This window comes from Nothobranchius furzeri, chromosome 15 (genome assembly GCF_043380555.1).
Source record: "Nothobranchius furzeri strain GRZ-AD chromosome 15, NfurGRZ-RIMD1, whole genome shotgun sequence".
NCBI lineage: Eukaryota > Metazoa > Chordata > Actinopteri > Cyprinodontiformes > Nothobranchiidae > Nothobranchius > Nothobranchius furzeri.
In genome coordinates, this window is record NC_091755.1 from 46,582,419 (window position 1) to 46,601,669 (window position 19,251).

Here is a 19,251-nt window from a genome sequence, read left to right on the forward strand (position 1 = left end):
TCGGTACAGGAGCGGATTAGATTAACGGCTCCCTGAGGACAGCGGCAGATGGTTACCCTGGCAACCCGGTGGCCCCGCCTCTGTGTTTAGGTTAACGAAGCCCCGCCCCTCCCCGTCCGCGTGCTGCACTGACTCTTCAGACCGCGGAGAGGAACGTCGCAAGCCGCAACGGATCCGTGCGGAGACGCAGACACCGGTTACCTGTTGGGTTGGACGGGTTTACGTCGCTGCTGACGCCGGTGAGCTGCTAACGGGGGGTTTAATCTAGACGTTAACCGACGTTTACCGACCTGGTAACGTCTAGTCAGCTAATTATCCTGCTAACGGTAAGTCGGTGCTAATGTTTGCTCGTTTTTGTGTGGAGCGGGAACTCGTAGGTTCGGTCTCGGTTCGCCTTTGTTCTCATGAAGCTCGCCTACATGGCGGCGCTGGTTACAGGTGTGTGTGTGTGTGCGCGCGCGCGCGCGAGAGAGAGAGAGAAATGAGGTCTCCCATGGTAACGGTTAGTTGCTAAGGCTGTCAGTGGGTGTGTCCGAGGTTCTGGTTCTGAACGTGGGCGGACAGCTGAGCCAGAACACATCCGGGCCCGCCGCTGTTGTTCCAAACGTGTGTGTGTGTGTGAAGCTGATTACAGCTTCCATAAACAACAGAGTAATTAACTGTTTATTAACCGTGAGTGACGTCATGATTAGCGCGCGGATCCGTCTGGAGCACACAGCTGTGTGTAAACACGCACATGGAGGTGCAGCGACAGCGGTGAACAGCTGTTCACATCAATAGGAGGAAGGTCAAAGGTCGTTTGCAAACTATTTGGAAAACATCCAACAGCTGCCAGCCTTCCTCGGAGGGTCACGGTGAGCAGGTCAAAGGTCATAGGAGGACAAACGTTTACATCATGATCTGTAAATCACTGGACTTCTGGAACAATCCAGGGCAAGGTGAAGCTGGACGTGAGCAGCCTAACATCTGGTCTGGGCCGGTCGTATCCATCTTTGTGTGGATTTGTTCCATCAGACAGTTGGCGTGATGCCTCTGATCAGATTCTGATCAATGTCATTAATAGTTCTCAATAAGAATTATTACGTGCTAATAGATCTCATACTCATAAATCAAAGCAGACACAAGGTCAGGAATAAACCACCAATGAAAGAATAAAAAATAATTTCCTTTAATTTCAACCTTTTTCTGGTTGTTGCCCAAAGGAACTTCTGATGTTATTATTAGAGAATCGAACTAGCACCTCATTATTTCTATTGAACACTCAGCCTGAACAGGTTCTGTTGGCTCCACCAGCAAGTCGGATCAGAGCCAAGATACTGCTCCTCCATCCAAACCAATCTGTTACCCAACCTGCCCACACACACACACACACACACACACACACACACACACACACACACACACACACACACACACACACGCACACGCTCGGTTGGAAACGGTGTGAGAAGATTCTCAGACTGAGACCAACTGATAGTAAACATCAGTGAAAGTGTGTTTTAGTTCCAGTCGGATTCAGCAGGTTTGGACCCGTGAGTTCGACCTGCTGAGAAGTTTGCAGAGTTTCGGATCAACGTGTCTGGTTCCTCCTCCGACCTGCAACACTCGAGCCGACAGGCTGTGCTGATGTTGTAGCCGTCAGTAGCACAGGTGTGGTCACAGCGCTAGCTCTGGAGCACCAACAGATGTGGTTGTCCACCTGTCCATCTTAAAACTCGTCTCCGTTCACGTTCGACTAAACTAAACACAGGAAGTAAAGAAAAGAGTCTTTAGTTTAATATTTTTCAGCTTAAAAGCTCGCTAGTACGTCTGGCATCGATGAAAATGCTGATTAGCGTTAGGTGGGTTAATAACTCCATCGGCTGATCTCCAGCCTGAAAGGTGGGGGTGACGGGGAGGGCCTCCTGGAAAGCATCTCTGGGCTGATGTCTGGGTCAGCAGAGCGGGCCTTTCATTTGGCTTTACGCGGCGAGGAGGTGCGGATGTGACCACGAGTCGTAAACAAGCATAGCTAGCAGCTGAAGCTACGGCTAATGTCGGCTCCATCAGTATCTGCCGGCTTCACCTGTCCTCCTCCTCCTCCTCCTCCACCCTGGAGACGCCAGCAGCTGTGATGCGTCCTGCGTAGCTCTGGTCTGATGGTCTGTCTCACTTTCAGCTGACTGGTGGTGAAACATCTTTAAGATGGAGGAGCTTCATGATGTCCAGCTGACTGAGATCAAACCACTGCTGACAGGACAGGTGAGGGCGGGGGCGGAGCTTAATAACGTCAATTATCAAAGCATTCATAACCGATTCTCTGTTGTTCCTTCAGAACGGAAGTAACCTGCAGGATTTTGACTGTCAGGTAAGACCAGAACTGGTTCTGATCCACTTTGCTGTTTGGTTCCTCTCAGGGATGAGGTGAGATGGAGAGATCAGAAAGAGGAGTAGGGGATGAGAGAAAGGAATGACGTGAACTAAGAGCTGGCTGCTCCTGCTCTCAGCCGGGGACTTCACAGATTAGTCCTCCTGATCCAATCGGACCTCCTCTTCTAGCCGGAGGCTTAAGGACAACAGAACCTTCTCACCCTCTGACATCTTGGTTCTGAAACTTGGCCAAGATTCTGATTAGCTCCTGGTCCAGTCTTTTATCAGCATGAGTGACTCAGTGGATCGGCACCACATCTCCAGTTGTTTAGGAGTCGGCCCGGTGAGTTAGCTGGTTGGTAAACCGCTGAGCTGCTGGTCCAAACGGGTCAGCTGGGTTCTTAACCTGCTCAGCGCGAGTCAGTCGTCTCCTCAGTCAGGTGCTGGAAAACCTTAAACTGTCCTTAAAAGTGCTTGAAGCGTGTGTGGATTGGATTTGTCAGAACTTCTTTCAGCTGGAAGTTCTAAAGAACTTGGTTTGATTCAGAACCACACAGGTTCTTCTCATTTCACTTTCTGTCAGGCTGACCCAGACTGACCTCTGAGACCTGACGGGTCCTGGTTCTGCTGTGGTGAGAGGTTCTTTTGGAACTGTTGAGAACCCGATTTCTGGAGAACGTTTATTTTCCGAGATAAAAACAAATCAAATGAAAATGAATAAAGTTTTACCCAGCCCGGTCCCACAGACCCGAGTTACCGTCTGACGGTGGTTCTGTGCATGAGTAAACGCTCTTGTTGTTGTTTTGTTATCGATCAGAAACAAGATGAAGCAAAGAAGCATTTATTGGTTCATTTTAACCTGGTTCTGATGTCCGTTCAGGTGTTTCAAAATAAAAGCCTGGATGAGTGATCCACCCCCGTGTGTGTGTTTGCATGTGTGTGTTCGTGTGTTTTCATGCGTGTGTGTTTGCATGTACATGCATGCATGTTTGTGTGTGTCTGTTCGTGTGTGCGTACTCGTGTGTTCCTGTATGTGCATGCGTGTGTGTGTGCAAACTATGCATGTGTGTTTTTGTGTTTCTGTGTGCATGGATGCTTGTGTGTGCGCGTGTGTTTGTGTGTACGCATGTGTGCATGCATGCTCGTGTGTGTATTTGTGTTACTGTGTGCATGGATGCTTGTGTGTGCGCGTGTGTTTGTGTGTACGCATGTGTGCATGCATGTTCGTGTGCATGCATGTTCGTGTGTGTATTTGTGTTTCTGTGTGCATGGATGCTCGTGCGTACGCATGTGTGTGTTCCTGTGTGTGTGTGCGCGTCTGTGTTTGTGTGTGCTTGCATGTTCGTGTGTGTGTGTGTGTGTTGCCGCTGTTCTCCCTGCAGGCTCCTGTTGTCGCTCTGACAGCAGGATGTTGATTTGGTGTTTTACTGTTTTCCAGGAACACGACGTGGAGACGTCCCACGGCGTACTGCATGTAACCATGAGGGGCGTTGCTAGGGGCAACCGACCCACAATCCTCACCTTCCATGACATCGGACTCAACCGTTCGTAAACAAACACAGAAACATGAATCACTGTGGATGAAAACACGAAGGAGAGAAACTGAGCGTGGGTTTGTTTGTGTTTGTAGATAAATCGTGTTTCAACAGCTTGTTTAACTACGAGGACATGCAGGAAGTGACTCAGCACTTCTCTGTGCTGCATGTGGATGCTCCTGGTCAGCAGGAGAACGCTGCTGTGTTCCCCACCGGGTACACACACACACACACACACTAGGAAGGTTGCAGTCTGAAATCTATATCGCCACATATTCTTTTCTTCTTTTTATATTTGTTACAAACCAGATAAAATAAATCAAAATAAAACCATTTCATGTGTAAAACTTGTTAAATAAAGTACAAAACCGGTCCTGTAATCTTGACACCGTGTTCCGATTCTTTTTCCAAATAATTCAAAGGTCAGTCTCAGACAGGTCTCATTAGTGATTTATCTCCCTGCAGGTACCAGTATCCCAACATGGATGAACTGGCTGAGATGCTGCCGTCCGTCCTCACGCAGCTGCAGTAAGTCTGCTCCCCTCTGAAGTGCATGATGGGTAATTCAGAGCTTGTGAATCCACGTGTGTGTGTGTGTGTGTGTGTGTGTGTGTGTGTGTGTGTGTGTGTGTGTGTGTGTGCGCCTCTGTCAGGGTGAAGAGTGTGATCGGTATTGGTGTTGGAGCTGGAGCCTGCATCCTGACTAAACTAGCTGTAAGTAAACCCAACATCCACCTGGCTGGTTTCCATGGAGACCGGGGCTCTCATTTATCAAACGTTTGTAGAAACTGACCTAAATTCCTTCCCACGAATGAAATTTAGAATGTTTGTAGAAACGGTCCAAATCCTGGTTCATGATCCATGCGGTGGCCTCCTGCACGCACGTTCCTCCGCAGTCGTCCGTGTTCGTCCCACCTGTGCTACCCAGGTGTTCGTGTTCCTTCTCAGTCATTTACCTACAGAATTAACTAACCATATTTAGTCACATTACATCGTCAGAATTCCTGAAAACAAAAACTGTTGACAGCTCGAGGCGCTGGCTGTGGAGGCAGGTGTTAAACGCGGTCGCGACAGCGGAGAGGTTCCTCTCAGAACTAAAAGAAGGTTCCACATGAACCTGAATGGGAAAACATAGAATAACAGGCAAAATGCCTGTTCTGTTTGGAGCTAGTTTGTTTATTTAGAAATGTTTGTTAAAGCCTCCTCGGAGCCGTCAGTCAGTTTGGTTACCTTGGCAACGCCTGTGTGTGGAGGAGGTTCTTGGGTGTAATTAAATCTGGGCTGGACTCGGATCGGTGCGGTTTGACTGTTGTTCCACAAAGGGTCCCAAATCCCCGCAGAGCTCCAGGAGGATCTCCTTCAGGAAGCAGTATCTGCTCAGGAACCACTCTGGATTCTCACCAATCAGATCAGAGCGCTCGCGGCGGTCTGAGTTCTCGCTCTGCCAAATCCTCCAATAACGCCAGATCTGCCGCGCTACAGCGTCATCCTGTCAGCTGCAGGTTCTAACAGCAGCGATGTGATGTAGCCGCTGCTCCACCGACACCGTTACGGGTTCTGGGTTCGTACGCGGGGTCAGAGCTGACGTTCCTACACAAGATGGTGAATACCACACAGTGTGTACGATCGCTCCAACGCACAGGTGTGTGTGTGTGTGTACGTACGGTTGATGAGTAAGGGCCCAGGTCCTGATGATGATGATGATGATGTTTCAGCTCACCCAGCCCAGTCTGGTGGAAGGTTTGGTTCTGATCAACATCGACCCGTGTGCCAAAGGTTGGGTGGACTGGGCCGCCTCCAAGGTAAAACACACACACACACACACGTCTTTGTGGTGTTCTATAAAAACTTGACTGACTTCAGGATCAGGGTTGTGAGTCAGCTGGTTTTAAGGTTCTGTTGGGTTCTGTCTCTGCAGCTGAGCGGTTGGACGAGCAACCTGGTGGACATCATCATGGCACACCACTTCAGCACCGTGAGGACAGCCGACACACTCATCCTCAATAAGAACGTCAAATCCACTGAAACTGTGTGTGTGTGTGTGCGTGCGTGTGTGTGTGTGTGTGTGTGTGTGCATGTGTGTGTGTGTGTGCATGTGTGTGTGTGTGTGTGTGTGTGTGTGCGTGCGTGTGCATGTGTGTGTGTGTGTGTGCGTGCGTGTGTGTGTGTGTGCATGTGTGTGTGTGACAACAGGATGAGTTAACGGAGAACAAGGAGATCATTCAGACCTACAGACTCCACATCTCCCAGGACATTCCGCAGGAGAACCTGGCCATGTTCTACAACAGCTACGACAGGTGAGACCGCAGGTGGAGGGGCGGTGCTTACGGGCTCATGGACAGGATTAACGTGTGTGTGTGCGTGTGTGTGTGTTAGCCGGACCGAGCTGCAGATGGAGCGCCCTGTCCTGGGTCTGAACGAGAACACCGTCCACACCCTCAGGTACCCTCTTTCATGTCCGACGCTTGCGTCCCCGTCTCTCATTCTGCTCTGACCGTCTCCGTCTCTCAGGTGTCCCGCTCTGCTCGTTGTTGGAGACACGTCCCCGGCAGTCGATGCTGTGGTAAGTGTCGGTTCTGAGTTCTGGGGATAGATCAGCAGGGTTCTGTTTTAAAGCTCCAGGGTTGGAACTGGTTTACTGGTTTGGGTCAGACGGACGTGGAACCACATCACGACCCAGAGACCCGATCAGGGTCAGAACCAGAACCTGTGTCCCCACACCCCACTACTAGAGTATCATCTGCAGAGGGCCCCACCCCTCCAGCCCTGCCAGAGTTCGCTGATATGTCTCTGGAGACACGGACACCCCAAAAGGCACTTCCTGTCCCAGGGTGTCCACATCCAGCCTGCGCTGTAGAAGCACGGGCCCGTGTACTCCCAGTCTGCCTGACTCTGACCCGACACCGAGGCTGAAGGCCCGCCTCGCTCATGTCTGAGCTTTAACAGCCTCTCTGGCCCATGCACAGCTTCATGGTGGTCCTGGTCAGTGTTTGGTCATTAATCAGTGGTTCTGATAATCCAGCAGAACCGGGCCCTATGGACTAGGTTTGCTTCTGAAAGATATCGACCCACATGTCGTGTTTTCTGACCCACAGGTGGAGTGCAACTCCAGACTGGATCCTACCAAGACCACCCTGCTCAAGGTACTCCTCACCTGTCCTCGGGTCTCTCACCTGTCCTCTACACCTGTCCTCGGGTCTCTCACCTGTCCTCTACACGTGTCCTCGGGTCTCTCACCTGTCCTCTACACCTGTCCTCGGGTCTCTCACCTGTCCTCTACACGTGTCCTCGGGTCTCTCACCTGTCCTCGGGTCTCTGACCTGTCCTCAGGTCTCTCACCTGTCCTCTACACGTGTCCTCGGGTCTCTCACCTGTCCTCAGGTCTCTCACCTGTCCTCTACACGTGTCCTCGGGTCTCTCACCTGTCCTCTACACGTGTCCTCGGGTCTCTCACCTGTCCTCTACATGTGTCCTCGGGTCTCTCACCTGTCCTCTACACGTGTCCTCGGGTCTCTCACCTGTCCTCTACACGTGTCCTCGGGTCTCTCACCTGTCCTCTACACGTGTCCTCGGGTCTCTCACCTGTCCTCTACACGTGTCCTCGGGTCTCTCACCTGTCCTCTACATGTGTCCTCGGGTCTCTCACCTGTCCTCTACACGTGTCCTCGGGTCTCTCACCTGTCCTCTACACGTGTCCTCGGGTCTCTCACCTGTCCTCTACACGTGTCCTCGGGTCTCTCACCTGTCCTCGGGTCTCTGACCTGTCCTCAGGTCTCTCACCTGTCCTCTACACGTGTCCTCGGGTCTCTCACCTGTCCTCTACACGTGTCCTCGGGTCTCTGACCTGTCCTCAGGTCTCTCACCTGTCCTCTACACGTGTCCTCGGGTCTCTCACCTGTCCTCGGGTCTCTGACCTGTCCTCAGGTCTCTCACCTGTCCTCTACACGTGTCCTCGGGTCTCTCACCTGTCCTCTACACGTGTCCTCGGGTCTCTCACCTGTCCTCTACATGTGTCCTCGGGTCTCTCACCTGTCCTCTACACGTGTCCTCGGGTCTCTCACCTGTCCTCTACACGTGTCCTCGGGTCTCTCACCTGTCCTCGGGTCTCTGACCTGTCCTCAGGTCTCTCACCTGTCCTCTACACGTGTCCTCGGGTCTCTCACCTGTCCTCTACACGTGTCCTCGGGTCTCTCACCTGTCCTCTACATGTGTCCTCGGGTCTCTCACCTGTCCTCTACACGTGTCCTCGGGTCTCTCACCTGTCCTCTACACGTGTCCTCGGGTCTCTCACCTGTCCTCTACACGTGTCCTCGGGTCTCTCACCTGTCCTCGGGTCTCTGACCTGTCCTCGGGTCTCTCACCTGTCCTCTACACGTGTCCTCGGGTCTCTCACCTGTCCTCTACACGTGTCCTCGGGTCTCTGACCTGTCCTCTACACGTGTCGTCGGGTCTCTCACCTGTCCTCGGGTCTCTCACCTGTCCTCTACACCTGTCCTTGGGTCTCTCACCTGTCCTCAGGTCTCTCACCTGTCCTCTACACGTGTCGTCGGGTCTCTCACCTGTCCTCTACACGTGTCCTCGGGTCTCTCACCTGTCCTCTACACGTGTCCTCGGGTCTCTCACCTGTCCTCTACACGTGTCCTCGGGTCTCTCAGCTGTCTCTGAGGTTAACGCAGGTCCAACATTACTCCCACAGCAGAATCTTTAACTCGGAGATGGGGATGGGGATGAAAACATCCTTGTTGAGGAGCTGGGGGTTTGGGTCACTGGTTCTGCAGAACCTGCTCAGGTGACTGATTAAATACATTCATTATGGAACAGCAGCTGAATCAGTCTGGTGTCCAACATGTCTCCTGAGGGGACAGACTAAGACATCGATCAGCTGTTAGTCAGAGACGACCTTAAACACAGAAACACGGTGAGCTCTGGATCTGCTTTTATTTTTACTACCTGATAACGGACTCGTGCAGCGCCGTTCAGAGTCAGGACTCCAGAGTGCTTTACACTGACCAGGACCAAGGACACAACAGCAGCAATCTGTGCTAGGAACCGGGCTCGAACCTACAACCCTCTGGTTACTGGAGAACCCGCCCCACCTCCTGAGCTGCTGCCCTCATCAGTGTTGCTGTTTAACTAAAACCTCATTAAAGGTGTGAAACGCTGACAAACCATGTTTTAATGATTATCTCTGACTCTAACGGGTCACTATGAAGGTTTCATGCAGGCTGAACATAAATAGTCTCCTACACCTACCTCCTGCTTTAGCTTCTGATGTGAAACTCTAGGATTAGAAAATCCTGACAGATCTACGTCACCCTGTCACTAACATTCATGGACTCACCCATCCTGACTCCCGACGGGGAAGGCTGTTGTTGGTTTAGCGTCCAGGAAATAGCAGAGAACGTCTCTACTAGCCAAAGCTAACCATTAGCGTTTGCAAATCCACCACACAGCAGAACTCCTCCAGACTTGTGTTATTTGTGGGGACAAAACATCAACGCTGCAGAGCAACCAGTCGGTGGTAGAGTCGTGTTGCTGTCAGCCAATCAGAGGAGAGATGTCCAGATATCGGGAAGTAAGACTCTTAATCTTGTCGTCTGAAGCTACTTCCTCCTCCAGGTGATCTTTAAGAATGCTACGATTCGTCCTCTGGAGAAATGTTTTTGTGTTTTGATTTAAAGATTAAACTGATGTCTTTTCTAAGGTGTAGGGTAAGAAAAGGTGTCATAAAAGATGTTTTCTACGGTAAAGTCTCGGAACTGTTGACGGACCTGTACATGTGGTTCTGTGTGTTTCCACTAGATGGCCGACTGTGGAGGACTTCCTCAGGTGGTTCAGGTGAGTCTGACATTTCATTAAATGAAATTAATGGTTAAAAATGAATAAATATAAAAAATACGTACGTTTGGATTCTTAAAGAGGTGTTTTTTTTCCTTCAGCCTGGAAAACTAGCAGAAGCCTTCAAGTACTTTGTCCAGGGGATGGGCTACAGTGAGTAGAGACCAAACACCAGAACACGTTTACAGACAGAGCTGGGTTAGAGACGCCACCATGTTCCACTCTGCAGCCGTTTTCAGAGGCTTTTCGTCTGTTCTGGCATCAGGAGCCAGAGAAAAGGGTCAAAGTTCACGTCAGCTAACCAGCTGTTGTTCTAACTAGTCTTTCAGGAGAAAACCCAGAACAGAGTGACCGTAGTGACTTAGTTTTTGTTCAGTTGCCTTTCTAAGAGAATGTTGTGATGCTGCAGCTCTGAGGTCCAACAGGACCAGAGCAGACGCGAGGTTCTGGTGCTCAGACAGAAGGTGTTCTGTAATAAAACCAGAGTAATAGTTTACAGTTGTTGTTTTTATAGTTTGTTTGTTTGTTTGTCGTCATTCCTCACTAGCTGTTGTTGTTTACCTGTAAGTATCAACGTGACGTTCTCCACACCTGGGGGTATACCATCCAGCGAGCTAATCCCAAAATCCCGGTTTAACGTCTCAAATCCCTGTAGCCCCGCCCAGTCACCATGGTAACACATGCTGGAGAACAAACCCGCTCAGGCTAGCGGCTAGGCTCACTGACGCTTTGTGAATATGATTGGACGAGGCAAGTGAATCACCATTTTCTTGTGGGGGGGCTGGCAGCCACGAGGTGGTGAATTAGCGCCACCGCTGGCCTACAGCGGTAGCAGCAGCCGCAGCTTTGTTCTTCATGGCTAAATGATAAATAAATGAGGAGTTTAAACGTGTAAACATGAGCTCTAACTGGATTTTCATCTTAAATATAAGTATAAGTATATATAAGTATAATTATATCAGCTTTAGTCTGGGACGGGCCCGTATCATTAACACGCTGCCTCTTTTTGTTAAAGTAGCCTTAAACTAGCGTACAGCTGCTACCGTAATACATGTAAGAGGAGATACTTTATTCATGCATGTGACTATAAATGTTAACAGCTCTGGTCACATGTGGCAAACACGGTAATGTTTGTTCCTTGGTGTGTAATACGAGAGCTGATTATTTGTGACAGTTTACCGCGTGGCCTTCAGGGTCACGTGACCCAGCTGCTCAGCAGAAACACATCCACACTCTGGAGCAGAACATGGAAACGACACATAAATGATGAAAACTTCAAAAACAAGAGCCGAGGCGGACTTCTGGCGTTGCCATGGAAACACGTAAAGGCTGAGCATTCTCACTACATGGCTCCAGCCACGCAGCTTTAACCAAGCAGCTGCTCTAGTTACGGCATCTGCGTAGTCCTCGTAGCTGGGAGAAGAACGAGGCGCTTCCGTTCTCATTTATCTGGCATCGATTAACGGGGTCTGCCTGCAGACGTGCGTGAGCCTCGCTTCCCGCTCCTCGCTTTGCTTACGCATCGTTAGTGTTGACGTTGAGTCCTTGAGTGAACAGGTGCGATTTGCCAAATGGATTTATCAGGAAAGCCCCGATGTTCGGAGCTCGCTGCAGGAAAACCCCCAGGAAGCTTGTTGTTGTGTGATTTAACAACTTCCTGTTTGTTTCTCATCCTGTTTCCTCTCCAGTCCCTCATGTTGTCTTAAACCATGTGAGCAGCCAATCAGGTATCAGGATCTGAGTCTGTGTCCCTCCTCCATCTTTGTTCTCACTGGTCCCACCAGCTGTAGCACCAAACTCATGACCCGCATCAGCACGAACGCTAGAACCATCAGGAACCACAGACCCAAAAAAGGTTCTGGCTCGACTGATCAAAGACGCTGAATCTGTCCGGGACAAGTCTTTCTGTCCATCCAGTCCCTCTAGTCCAAACCGTAATGACACGAGTGGTTCTGGTCGGTGTTGTAAGGTTTTGTCTGTTTCCATGGTTACCGAGTTCAGAAGGTTCAGGAGTTTGAGAGTTCCTGTGGTCCGTTTGATGGGTCTGCATCAACTGTTTTCAGGTACCAGAGAAAACGGATCCAGAACCAGTTAAACGGGTCACAGGAAGTCCAGCTGCTGGGAGGGAAAACAGAAACGTTCCTGTGGTTCTGAAGCTGTTTGGGTTTTCTGTGTGATGTTTGCTGGTCAGAACCACCTCCATCAGCCCGTTGATCCGTGTCCTGTTGCTCCGCAGTGCCCACAGCCGGAATGACCCGGCTGGTCCGCTCCAGGACCCACTCAGCCTCCAGTGTCGGGTCCACAGAGGGCGTCCGTAACCGCGGCGCCACCAACCCGCTTCCAGAGGGGGCCGCCTGCACCAGCCCCCAGCCTCCAGCAGCACCCACCATCCAGATGACGGCGTAGAACCCTCTGGTTCTGCTAGCTGGCTCAACAATGCAGGTTCTCCACCCCTCCCTCACAAGCTGTTTGGGTCCGAACCATCTCAGCCATCGTTCTTCCTGAAGAACTCAAACGCAGCACGGTGTCCTAAACGTTCTGGTGATCGCAGTGATCTGGTTCTGTTCTTGGTTTCTACTTTTACCCTCGCCTCCACGGAGCCCAGGTGTTGCCACGGCAACGCTCTAGCCTCGGCTCCGTGGGTTTATATTTATACGGTTGTGTTGTTGTTCTGACGCTTTTACTTTTCCTTCGCTGCGGTTCTGATCCATGTTTAATATTCTGACTCGGTCGGTATCAGATGAACTCTGGGATGAGCGCAGGTTAACGTTTCAGCTGAGCCGTGGACCCGGCTCAAACGCCGCCGCCTAAAACCCGGTTTAGTTCCAGAACCAGCTGCTGACCCAAACAGATCAGTGACCTCGTTTTCCTGGTTTTACATTTCATTCCCGTTATTCCGGGGCTACAGAAGCTCTTCCTGCACGACCGTCTAGTTTTGAGACGGAGGATCTTCGACCCGTTTGCTCTTCCTGAACCCGCGCGGACGCGGTGCCGCCCGTTAGCATGCTGTTTGTAGCGCTGTGGCATGTAGACGTGCTGTGGTTTCAGTCCGGTGAGTCACTGATGTTCTGCTGTAATCCTGCTTTTGTCTACAAACACACGGACCTGGAGGTTAGAGGTCACGCTCACATCAGCCCGGGTCGGGGTTACACCCAGAACGCAGCCCCAACCCAACAGGACCGCCGTGTTCCTCTGAAGCTCCGTGACTTTCCTCCATGTTTTTATTTAGTGTAAACAGTTTGTAATGAAATAAAACTGATTAACGAGCAGCTGTCGGTCTGGATGATTACCGAACACTCGACAGGTTCAACCGGGTTTTTACCTTCAGAGCTTTTAAACAGATCAGCGCAGAACATCCGAGTTTTTATTGGAAAAAATAAACAAACCAGTTAATGTCCAAAGAAAACATCCTTAAGGCATCTGGAGGTTCTGGTCCAGAACCGGGGTGGTGGGTCACAGAGGGACAGGAGTTCTGATCCGGGTCAGAACATCTATAATCACTGAAATGGTTCATGTAGGAAACAAAGAGCAGAAATAAACGAGTCCAGAAACTGACTCCGGATCAGCTGCATGCTGCATTTCTTATTTATAGGAACTTGTCTTTAAGATCCGAACGGTTCTGCTAAGGTTCTAGATCAGGACTCAGTGTCCGGAAGCAGTAGAGAACTCTGAGGACCTGCGGGTGGAGCAGCTGGTCCAATCCCATCCGGATCAGAACCTGGAGCAGCAGCAGAATTCCATAATCACCAATCAGGTTGGAGGACCTCAGCTGGCAGCAGGGGGCGCCGTCTTGCTGCAGAGACGTCCCAGCAGACCGGCCATCTGCAACAGGGAGTTCACGCCTTCCGCCACCCGCATGTGAGTGAACCCGATCTCCTGCAGCCAGAACCAGAACCAAGCTGAGAGGACGTTGAGTTTAAAGTAAAAGACTCAAGAACATCAAATAAATAAATATCTGATTCAAACAGAACAGTTCTGGATTCATCCGGAACAAAGCAGCACCCAGAAGACCTCTGGTGTGGGTCGGCCTAGCCGTGGGGCGTTCACAGACCAGGAGAACGTCTGACTTTTGGGTTTTTTATGAGGAGTTGAGCATTTAATTTATATCGAATCACCATCGACACAAAGAACGACATTTACGTTTACGACCACCAGAGGGACGTTTACCTGCTGCTCCGGAGCGGTCCACTCACCTTGATGAACTCCAGCTTCAGGTACTCGGCCATCTGGTAAGTCTTACAGACCCTGAAGATGTTTCCGATGATGTCCTCTGGGGAGTAACCCAGCGCCCACAGCTGCTCCACCACCTTGTAGGCCTCATCGATGTTCGAATCCACGCAGTGTCCCAGCATGCCTTTCACCAGCAGGGGGTGGGGCTCGTCACACACCTTAAACACGTTCTCGCTGTTGATGTAGCCAAAGCCGGAGTTGGTGGACTGCAGGTTGTTTAATGCCTGGAATCAGAACCATGACCATCAGAAAGCCCCACCTTTGACCTGCGGCCGGGACTCCTGGCTCCACCCCCTCACCTGTCTCATATCTCCCTGCGCGGTGAAGATGACGGCCTCCAGCCCATCATCAGACACAGCCAAATGCTCCTTCTCCACCACCTCCTGCAGCCGGGCCAGGATCTGCCCGTCGGTCAGCTTGGAGTAACGCAGCATGGCGCAGCGGGACTGGATCGGCTCGATGATCTTATCGGAGGCATTGCACGCCAGAGCGAAGCGCGTTGTCCTGGAGTAGATCTCCATGATCCTCCTTAAGGCCTGCTGAGCTCCGTCGGTCATGCTGGAACCACAAACCCACCACAGCAGCTCTTAGATCCAGTTCCTGAACCTCAGAGGCAGAACCCAAACAGACCGTCAGCTCTGACGTCTTCATGGGTCATCGCTGGTAGAATCCCATCAGAACCCCAGACAGCTCTGGCTGATCTCAACGTTTCTCACCTGTCCGCCTCGTCCAGGATGATGATCTTGTGTCGGCCTTTGGGCAGTGTGACCTTCTGCTGAGCAAACATCTTGATCTTGTTCCTCACCACATCGATCCCCCTGCAGACGGAACGCCCAGCATCAAGGACCAGGTTCCACTCACCAGAACCGGATCTGCCCTGACCCAGCAGCTCAGACTCACCTGTCGTTTGAAGCGTTGAGCTCCAGAACAGCATCTTTCATGGAAGCACCCAGCAGAGCTCGCGCCAAGCACAGGATGCTGGTGGTCTTTCCTGTTCCGGGAGGGCCTGGACCACAGCAGGAGGAGCAGTCAGGATGACAACAGGTGAGGTCTAAGAATCATTTTCATCACTTCTCTTTTACTACAATCCTCTGGTTGGTAAAAGAGAAACATACAGGAGGTTTTATTGCTTAATCTGGTGTTTTGGGGCAGATTATGTCTGTCTAACTGATTCCTCTACAAATAATCTCTGCTATCCTTCTAAAGTTGATTAAACAAATGTGATTTCGGTCCTGGTGAAGTCGCTGTTTTAGCCGCAACTAGATGAGACTTTGGATGACTCGGGTTAGTTGTTGACTTTTACTGAACAAGTTCTTCCGAACCGGACCAGCTTCCGGCTCAGTTCTGTCTGCAGAACTTATCGGAACTTTTACTTCTTCACCGACCTGAGATGATGACGTTGGGTACGTTTCCCTCCCGGGCGAACACCTCCAGCCGGCTCACGGTCTCCTCGTTCCCCACGATCTCATCCAGCTTCATCGGTCGGTATTTCTCCACCCAGGGCAGCTCGTAGGAGCCACCGGCAGCCTTAGACGAGGGTTCCCCGGCCTCGCTGTCCGCCTTCGCTCCACTTTCACACGGTTTGGGATCCCCTGGTGCCTCCGCCATGTCCACCTCCATGATGCCTTCCTCACTGTCGGCGCGCGAACAGAGCAATTTTCCCTCCCTAGCAACTGAAGCCTCATTGGCTGAGCGTCGTTTAAGAAGGAATGTGATTGGTTGAAAAATACTCGCGAGGTCTGACAACCACAAGTTTTTTTTCCATTAATAACTTTATTGAACATTTTTAGATACAACGACTACAATTCAAAATGTGCGAAAATATGTTATAAAGTAGCTCCAAAATCCATGATTTTTTTGTTGAAATCCTGGGTTTGGTAGTCACTTATCAATTCGGAAATTAAAAACAGTGAAGTATGAACAGAAAATAAAAGAATAAGGGGATATCAGTAAGATAACCTGAAAGACTAAGAATATACGTATATAACTGGGAGTTAGTCACGATGATAGTTAGTAATAAAGCAAGGCATTCTGCCATATTATTAAATCATCTACAAGAGGGTTATAAATTTGTTTGTTTAATGAAGTTGTGTAGCTTTATGGCATTACCTGCGGACATTATTATCTATTTAATAGCAGTTTCATCTCATTTTTAAGGTTATTCCAGGCAGGTGGAGTTTTGTGTATAAAGAATTTAGTGATGATCATAGGATTATTTATTATAAATTCAATATTTTTATCTTTTAGTGTGATGCCAAATAAAATATCTTCAACCATGAAATTGTTTATGCAAATTCTGTGGTTTGACAGCCACAAACAGAAACTCATTAACTAACGACTGTCGAATTCTGTAGTTAGTGAGTGGAAATAATATCACGCCCTTATAACTTTTGGTGCTAATGTGTTAACTGAATTGTTGAATATATGAAGAATGTGTTGGTTAAAACTAAAGATAGAAAGAAAACGGTCTTTTATAAAACACCTCTCAAGATAAAAATCACGAGGCGCTTCACAAAAACAAATAAATCAAAATATAAAAAATATTGTTTTTTTATAATTAAAAAATGTGGTTAAAATAAAAAAAAAGTGATTTAAAAATATAAGAAAAGGGAGAGAGAAAATTAATAGGAAAGAGGGAAATCAGTGGATCTCTGGGACAGGCGGAATAAGAACAGAATATGGAGAGGGTGGTGATGAAGGTCCCACCAAGGTCTGAACAGGTGAGTTTAAAGGAGACCACTGAGTCCACTGATCTCAGGCTCAGGGGGAGAGAGGTCCAGAGTCTGGGGGCCACAGCAGCAGATGATCTGTCACCTTTGGTCTTTAGCCTGGTGCTGCACAACCAGTAGGCTGTGGTCACTGGACCTCAGGGACCTGCTGGGGGTGTAGGGACTAAGAAGATCACCAATGTAAGATGGTGCGTGTCCATGTAAGGCCCTATAGACCAGAACCAGGATCTTGAAATGAACCCTGAAGTTGACTGGCAGCCAGTGAAGCTGGAGGAGAAGCGGGGTGATGTGGGTGTGTTTGGAGGACTTGGTCAGAAGCCGAGCACAGGCGTTCTGAACCACCTGTAGACGGTTCAGGGAGGTTCTGCTCAGACACGTGAAAAGAGAGTAACAGTAGTCTAAGCGTGAGGAGATGAAGGTGTGGAGAACTGTCTCAAGTTCAGAGCGGGACAGAATGGGACTCAGCTTAGCAACGTTCCTGAGATGGAAGAAGGAACAAGAGAACTGACATGAGAATCCAGGGTGAGAGCTGGGTCAAAGGTCACGCCAAGATTCCTGACAGAGGGTTTGGTGTGAGAATCAGAATCAGAAGGGTTTTATATCCAAATGTGCAAGAAATCACTGGCTTTGATGTTGATCTTTTACATGATTTCACTCTGTTTTTGGTTTTACTTGTCTTTGGTGATTTGATCAGTTTTAATTACTGTTAGCACTTACATTACTGCAGCACTATAGTGGCATGCCTCATGCCTGTAAGGGGCTCTGTAAATAAAGATGATGATGATGATGATGATCACAGTAGGAAATTGCTGCAGTACTTGGTGCAAAAAGAAAGATAACAGCAAGAGATAGGTAAAAATAGGAAGTAAGAATATAATCTAACAAATACAGAATGTATTGGTGTGGGAAGCAAGCTGACCAAGAGAGTCTCTGACTTTGGGAACCAGCTTGTCTGGGGCACAGATGAGGATCTCAGTCTTATCTTCATTCAGCTGAAGAAAGCTCCCACCATCCAGGTTCTGATAGAGTCAGAGCAGGTGTGTAACAGCTGCAGCTTAGACATCTCATGGGGCTTAAAGGAGATGTACAGTTGGATGTCATCTGCATAAAGATGGTAGGAGATTCCTTTGAAGGAGCTCAGGATGTGCTGAAGAGGAAGCAGATATGGAACAGTCTCAGCACAGATCCTTGTGGGACACCATGGATGAGGGAGGAGGTAGTGGAGGACCAAAACTTGGAGATAGCCTCAGAGAAGGAGAAGTACAAGTACTAAGTACAAAGTAAGCACATAAAATGCACAAAACTGAAAAAAAATACTAATACTAAAAGGCACAACCATGGTATCTGAGTTTTGTTTATCTTTTTAAAACATTTAAATAATTTCTTTGTTTTGACACTAAATCTTTTTCATGTTTCTGTCGCTGTAGTTCAGGGGTGTCAAATATGCGGCCCGCAAGCGGGTTAAATCCGGCCCGCGAGATGGTTGTGAAAACTTTATTTTCATTCTTTACAATGTAGAGTGAAAATAAACTTATCTTTGTGAGCAAGTTTTCTCTGTAACGAGTATAAATAAAACAAAGCTGCGCTCAAGGCTCACACAAGAACTTCAATCACATCCTGAAGTTGGCCGCCACTCAGGATGTGACTCCTGATATTGATGTGCTGGTGAAAGCTAAAAGATGTAAAGTAAAATGAGTCAAATATACTTTAAATGCTGCATGGAACTGATCTTGCCATGTAATCTGTAAGCTCTTTGAATCACTAAGGAATTTTTTCTTATGTATTGATTTTTTTTCATCTTCAAATTTTCAAGTACACTTCAGGTGTTGTACTGCACTGTCCTCAAGCTCCAGCCTTGTTTCATATTGATTGTATTAAAACAAAGAAAACAATCTGAAGTTTTTTTTTTATTTACCGGTCCGGCCCACTTGGGACTAGATTTCCTTCAATGTGGCCCCTGAGCTAAAATGAGTTTGACACCCCTGCTGTAGTTAATATGTTGTTTTGGCTGAATCGCGCCCCCGTGCGGCCTTATGGGGTAGAGCTCCTCCGACCGGAAGTTGTCACCGTCCAGATCCGAACAGTTCCTTCTTCCGCAAACAGAGCTCCCTGTTTCCCGTCTATCGGCTCATCAATGCGGCGGGTCACTTCTACCTTTCGCTTCCTGTTTCTGTTTGATTTTCTTCACAGCTTCGGAATTTATGAGTGATTGATTTGTGACATGACGGCCAACAGCCGCTGTTCTGTCGCGGAACCTCCGGGGCTTGAGACCCAGCGGCGGGAAATCGAGTCTCTGCTGCGGGAGAGTGAGCTCCAGGCAGGGGACAGTTGGTGAGTGTCCGCCCGCCTACTCATTCGCTTTGACAGGCTTGAATGGTGGCAGTACTCGTATGCCATCATTAGACACGCGAGTGGAAGGTTTTGCAGCAGAGTAGGGCTGTTTCGGTACCGGTTCTGGGTTTCTCTGGACTCTTAAAACAGCCCAGTTAGCTGCTTTAGCCACGTTAGCGGCTAATGCTATCACCAGCCTGTCAACCACCTGAGAGGTGTTCAGGGTCCAGTGGACGCTT

The 19,251-nt window shown here is 49.3% G+C and overlaps 3 protein-coding genes across 5 annotated transcripts in view; 2 read left to right on the top strand and 1 right to left on the bottom strand.

The window, feature by feature from the left end:
- The first annotated feature begins 99 nt into the window (after positions 1 to 99).
- On the top strand, positions 100 to 12,332 carry LOC107391506 (protein NDRG3). 2 transcript variants are annotated; one of them, XM_015968833.3, is made up of 16 exons: positions 100 to 239; positions 2,159 to 2,241; positions 2,315 to 2,347; positions 3,788 to 3,893; positions 3,980 to 4,100; positions 4,350 to 4,412; positions 4,538 to 4,598; positions 5,600 to 5,686; positions 5,803 to 5,859; positions 6,078 to 6,181; positions 6,261 to 6,326; positions 6,396 to 6,447; positions 6,980 to 7,027; positions 9,687 to 9,722; positions 9,824 to 9,875; positions 11,959 to 12,332. In XM_015968833.3, exons 2-16 carry the CDS (start codon positions 2,185 to 2,187, stop codon positions 12,126 to 12,128), a joined length of 1,113 nt encoding a protein of 370 aa, XP_015824319.1. In that variant the 5' UTR covers positions 100 to 239; positions 2,159 to 2,184; the 3' UTR covers positions 12,129 to 12,332. The 2 variants fall into 2 exon arrangements, with proteins under 2 accessions (XP_015824319.1, XP_015824320.1); XM_015968834.3 differs by having other exon boundaries at positions 188 to 326.
- A 946-nt stretch (positions 12,333 to 13,278) lies between these two features.
- rfc2 (replication factor C (activator 1) 2) lies at positions 13,279 to 15,595 on the bottom strand. The gene is made up of 6 exons (XM_015968835.3): positions 15,338 to 15,595; positions 14,853 to 14,958; positions 14,669 to 14,770; positions 14,252 to 14,510; positions 13,916 to 14,176; positions 13,279 to 13,598 (listed from the first exon to the last, which is right to left on the bottom strand). The coding sequence occupies exons 1-6, from the start codon at positions 15,570 to 15,572 to the stop codon at positions 13,488 to 13,490; spliced, it is 1,074 nt and encodes a 357-aa protein (XP_015824321.3). The 5' UTR covers positions 15,573 to 15,595; the 3' UTR covers positions 13,279 to 13,487.
- A 3,175-nt stretch (positions 15,596 to 18,770) lies between these two features.
- Positions 18,771 to 19,251, top strand: part of usp11 (ubiquitin specific peptidase 11) — a 15,612-nt gene continuing 15,131 nt past the window's right edge. For both annotated transcript variants that reach the window (XM_070544944.1, XM_054746273.2), the window contains exon 1: positions 18,771 to 19,012. In XM_070544944.1, the coding sequence (XP_070401045.1) occupies positions 18,903 to 19,012 (110 nt within the window). In that variant the 5' untranslated portion in view covers positions 18,771 to 18,902. The remainder of the gene's footprint in view (positions 19,013 to 19,251) is intronic.

Excerpts from the sequence above, each read along its gene's own strand:
- LOC107391506 (XM_015968833.3), top strand. The coding sequence starts at position 2,185 with ATGGAGGAGCTTCATGATGTCCAGCTGACTGAGATCAAACCACTGCTG. Across the intron at positions 4,413-4,537 it reads TCCGTCCTCACGCAGCTGCA|GGTGAAGAGTGTGATCGGTA; the intron begins GTAAGTCTGCTC and ends CGCCTCTGTCAG. Across the intron at positions 9,876-11,958 it reads TGTCCAGGGGATGGGCTACA|TGCCCACAGCCGGAATGACC; the intron begins GTGAGTAGAGAC and ends GTTGCTCCGCAG.
- rfc2 (XM_015968835.3), bottom strand. The coding sequence starts at position 15,572 with ATGGAGGTGGACATGGCGGAGGCACCAGGGGATCCCAAACCGTGTGAA. Across the intron at positions 14,959-15,337 it reads ACCCAACGTCATCATCTCAG|GCCCTCCCGGAACAGGAAAG; the intron begins GTCGGTGAAGAA and ends GCTGTGGTCCAG. Across the intron at positions 13,599-13,915 it reads TGAAGCTGGAGTTCATCAAG|GAGATCGGGTTCACTCACAT; the intron begins GTGAGTGGACCG and ends TTCTGGCTGCAG.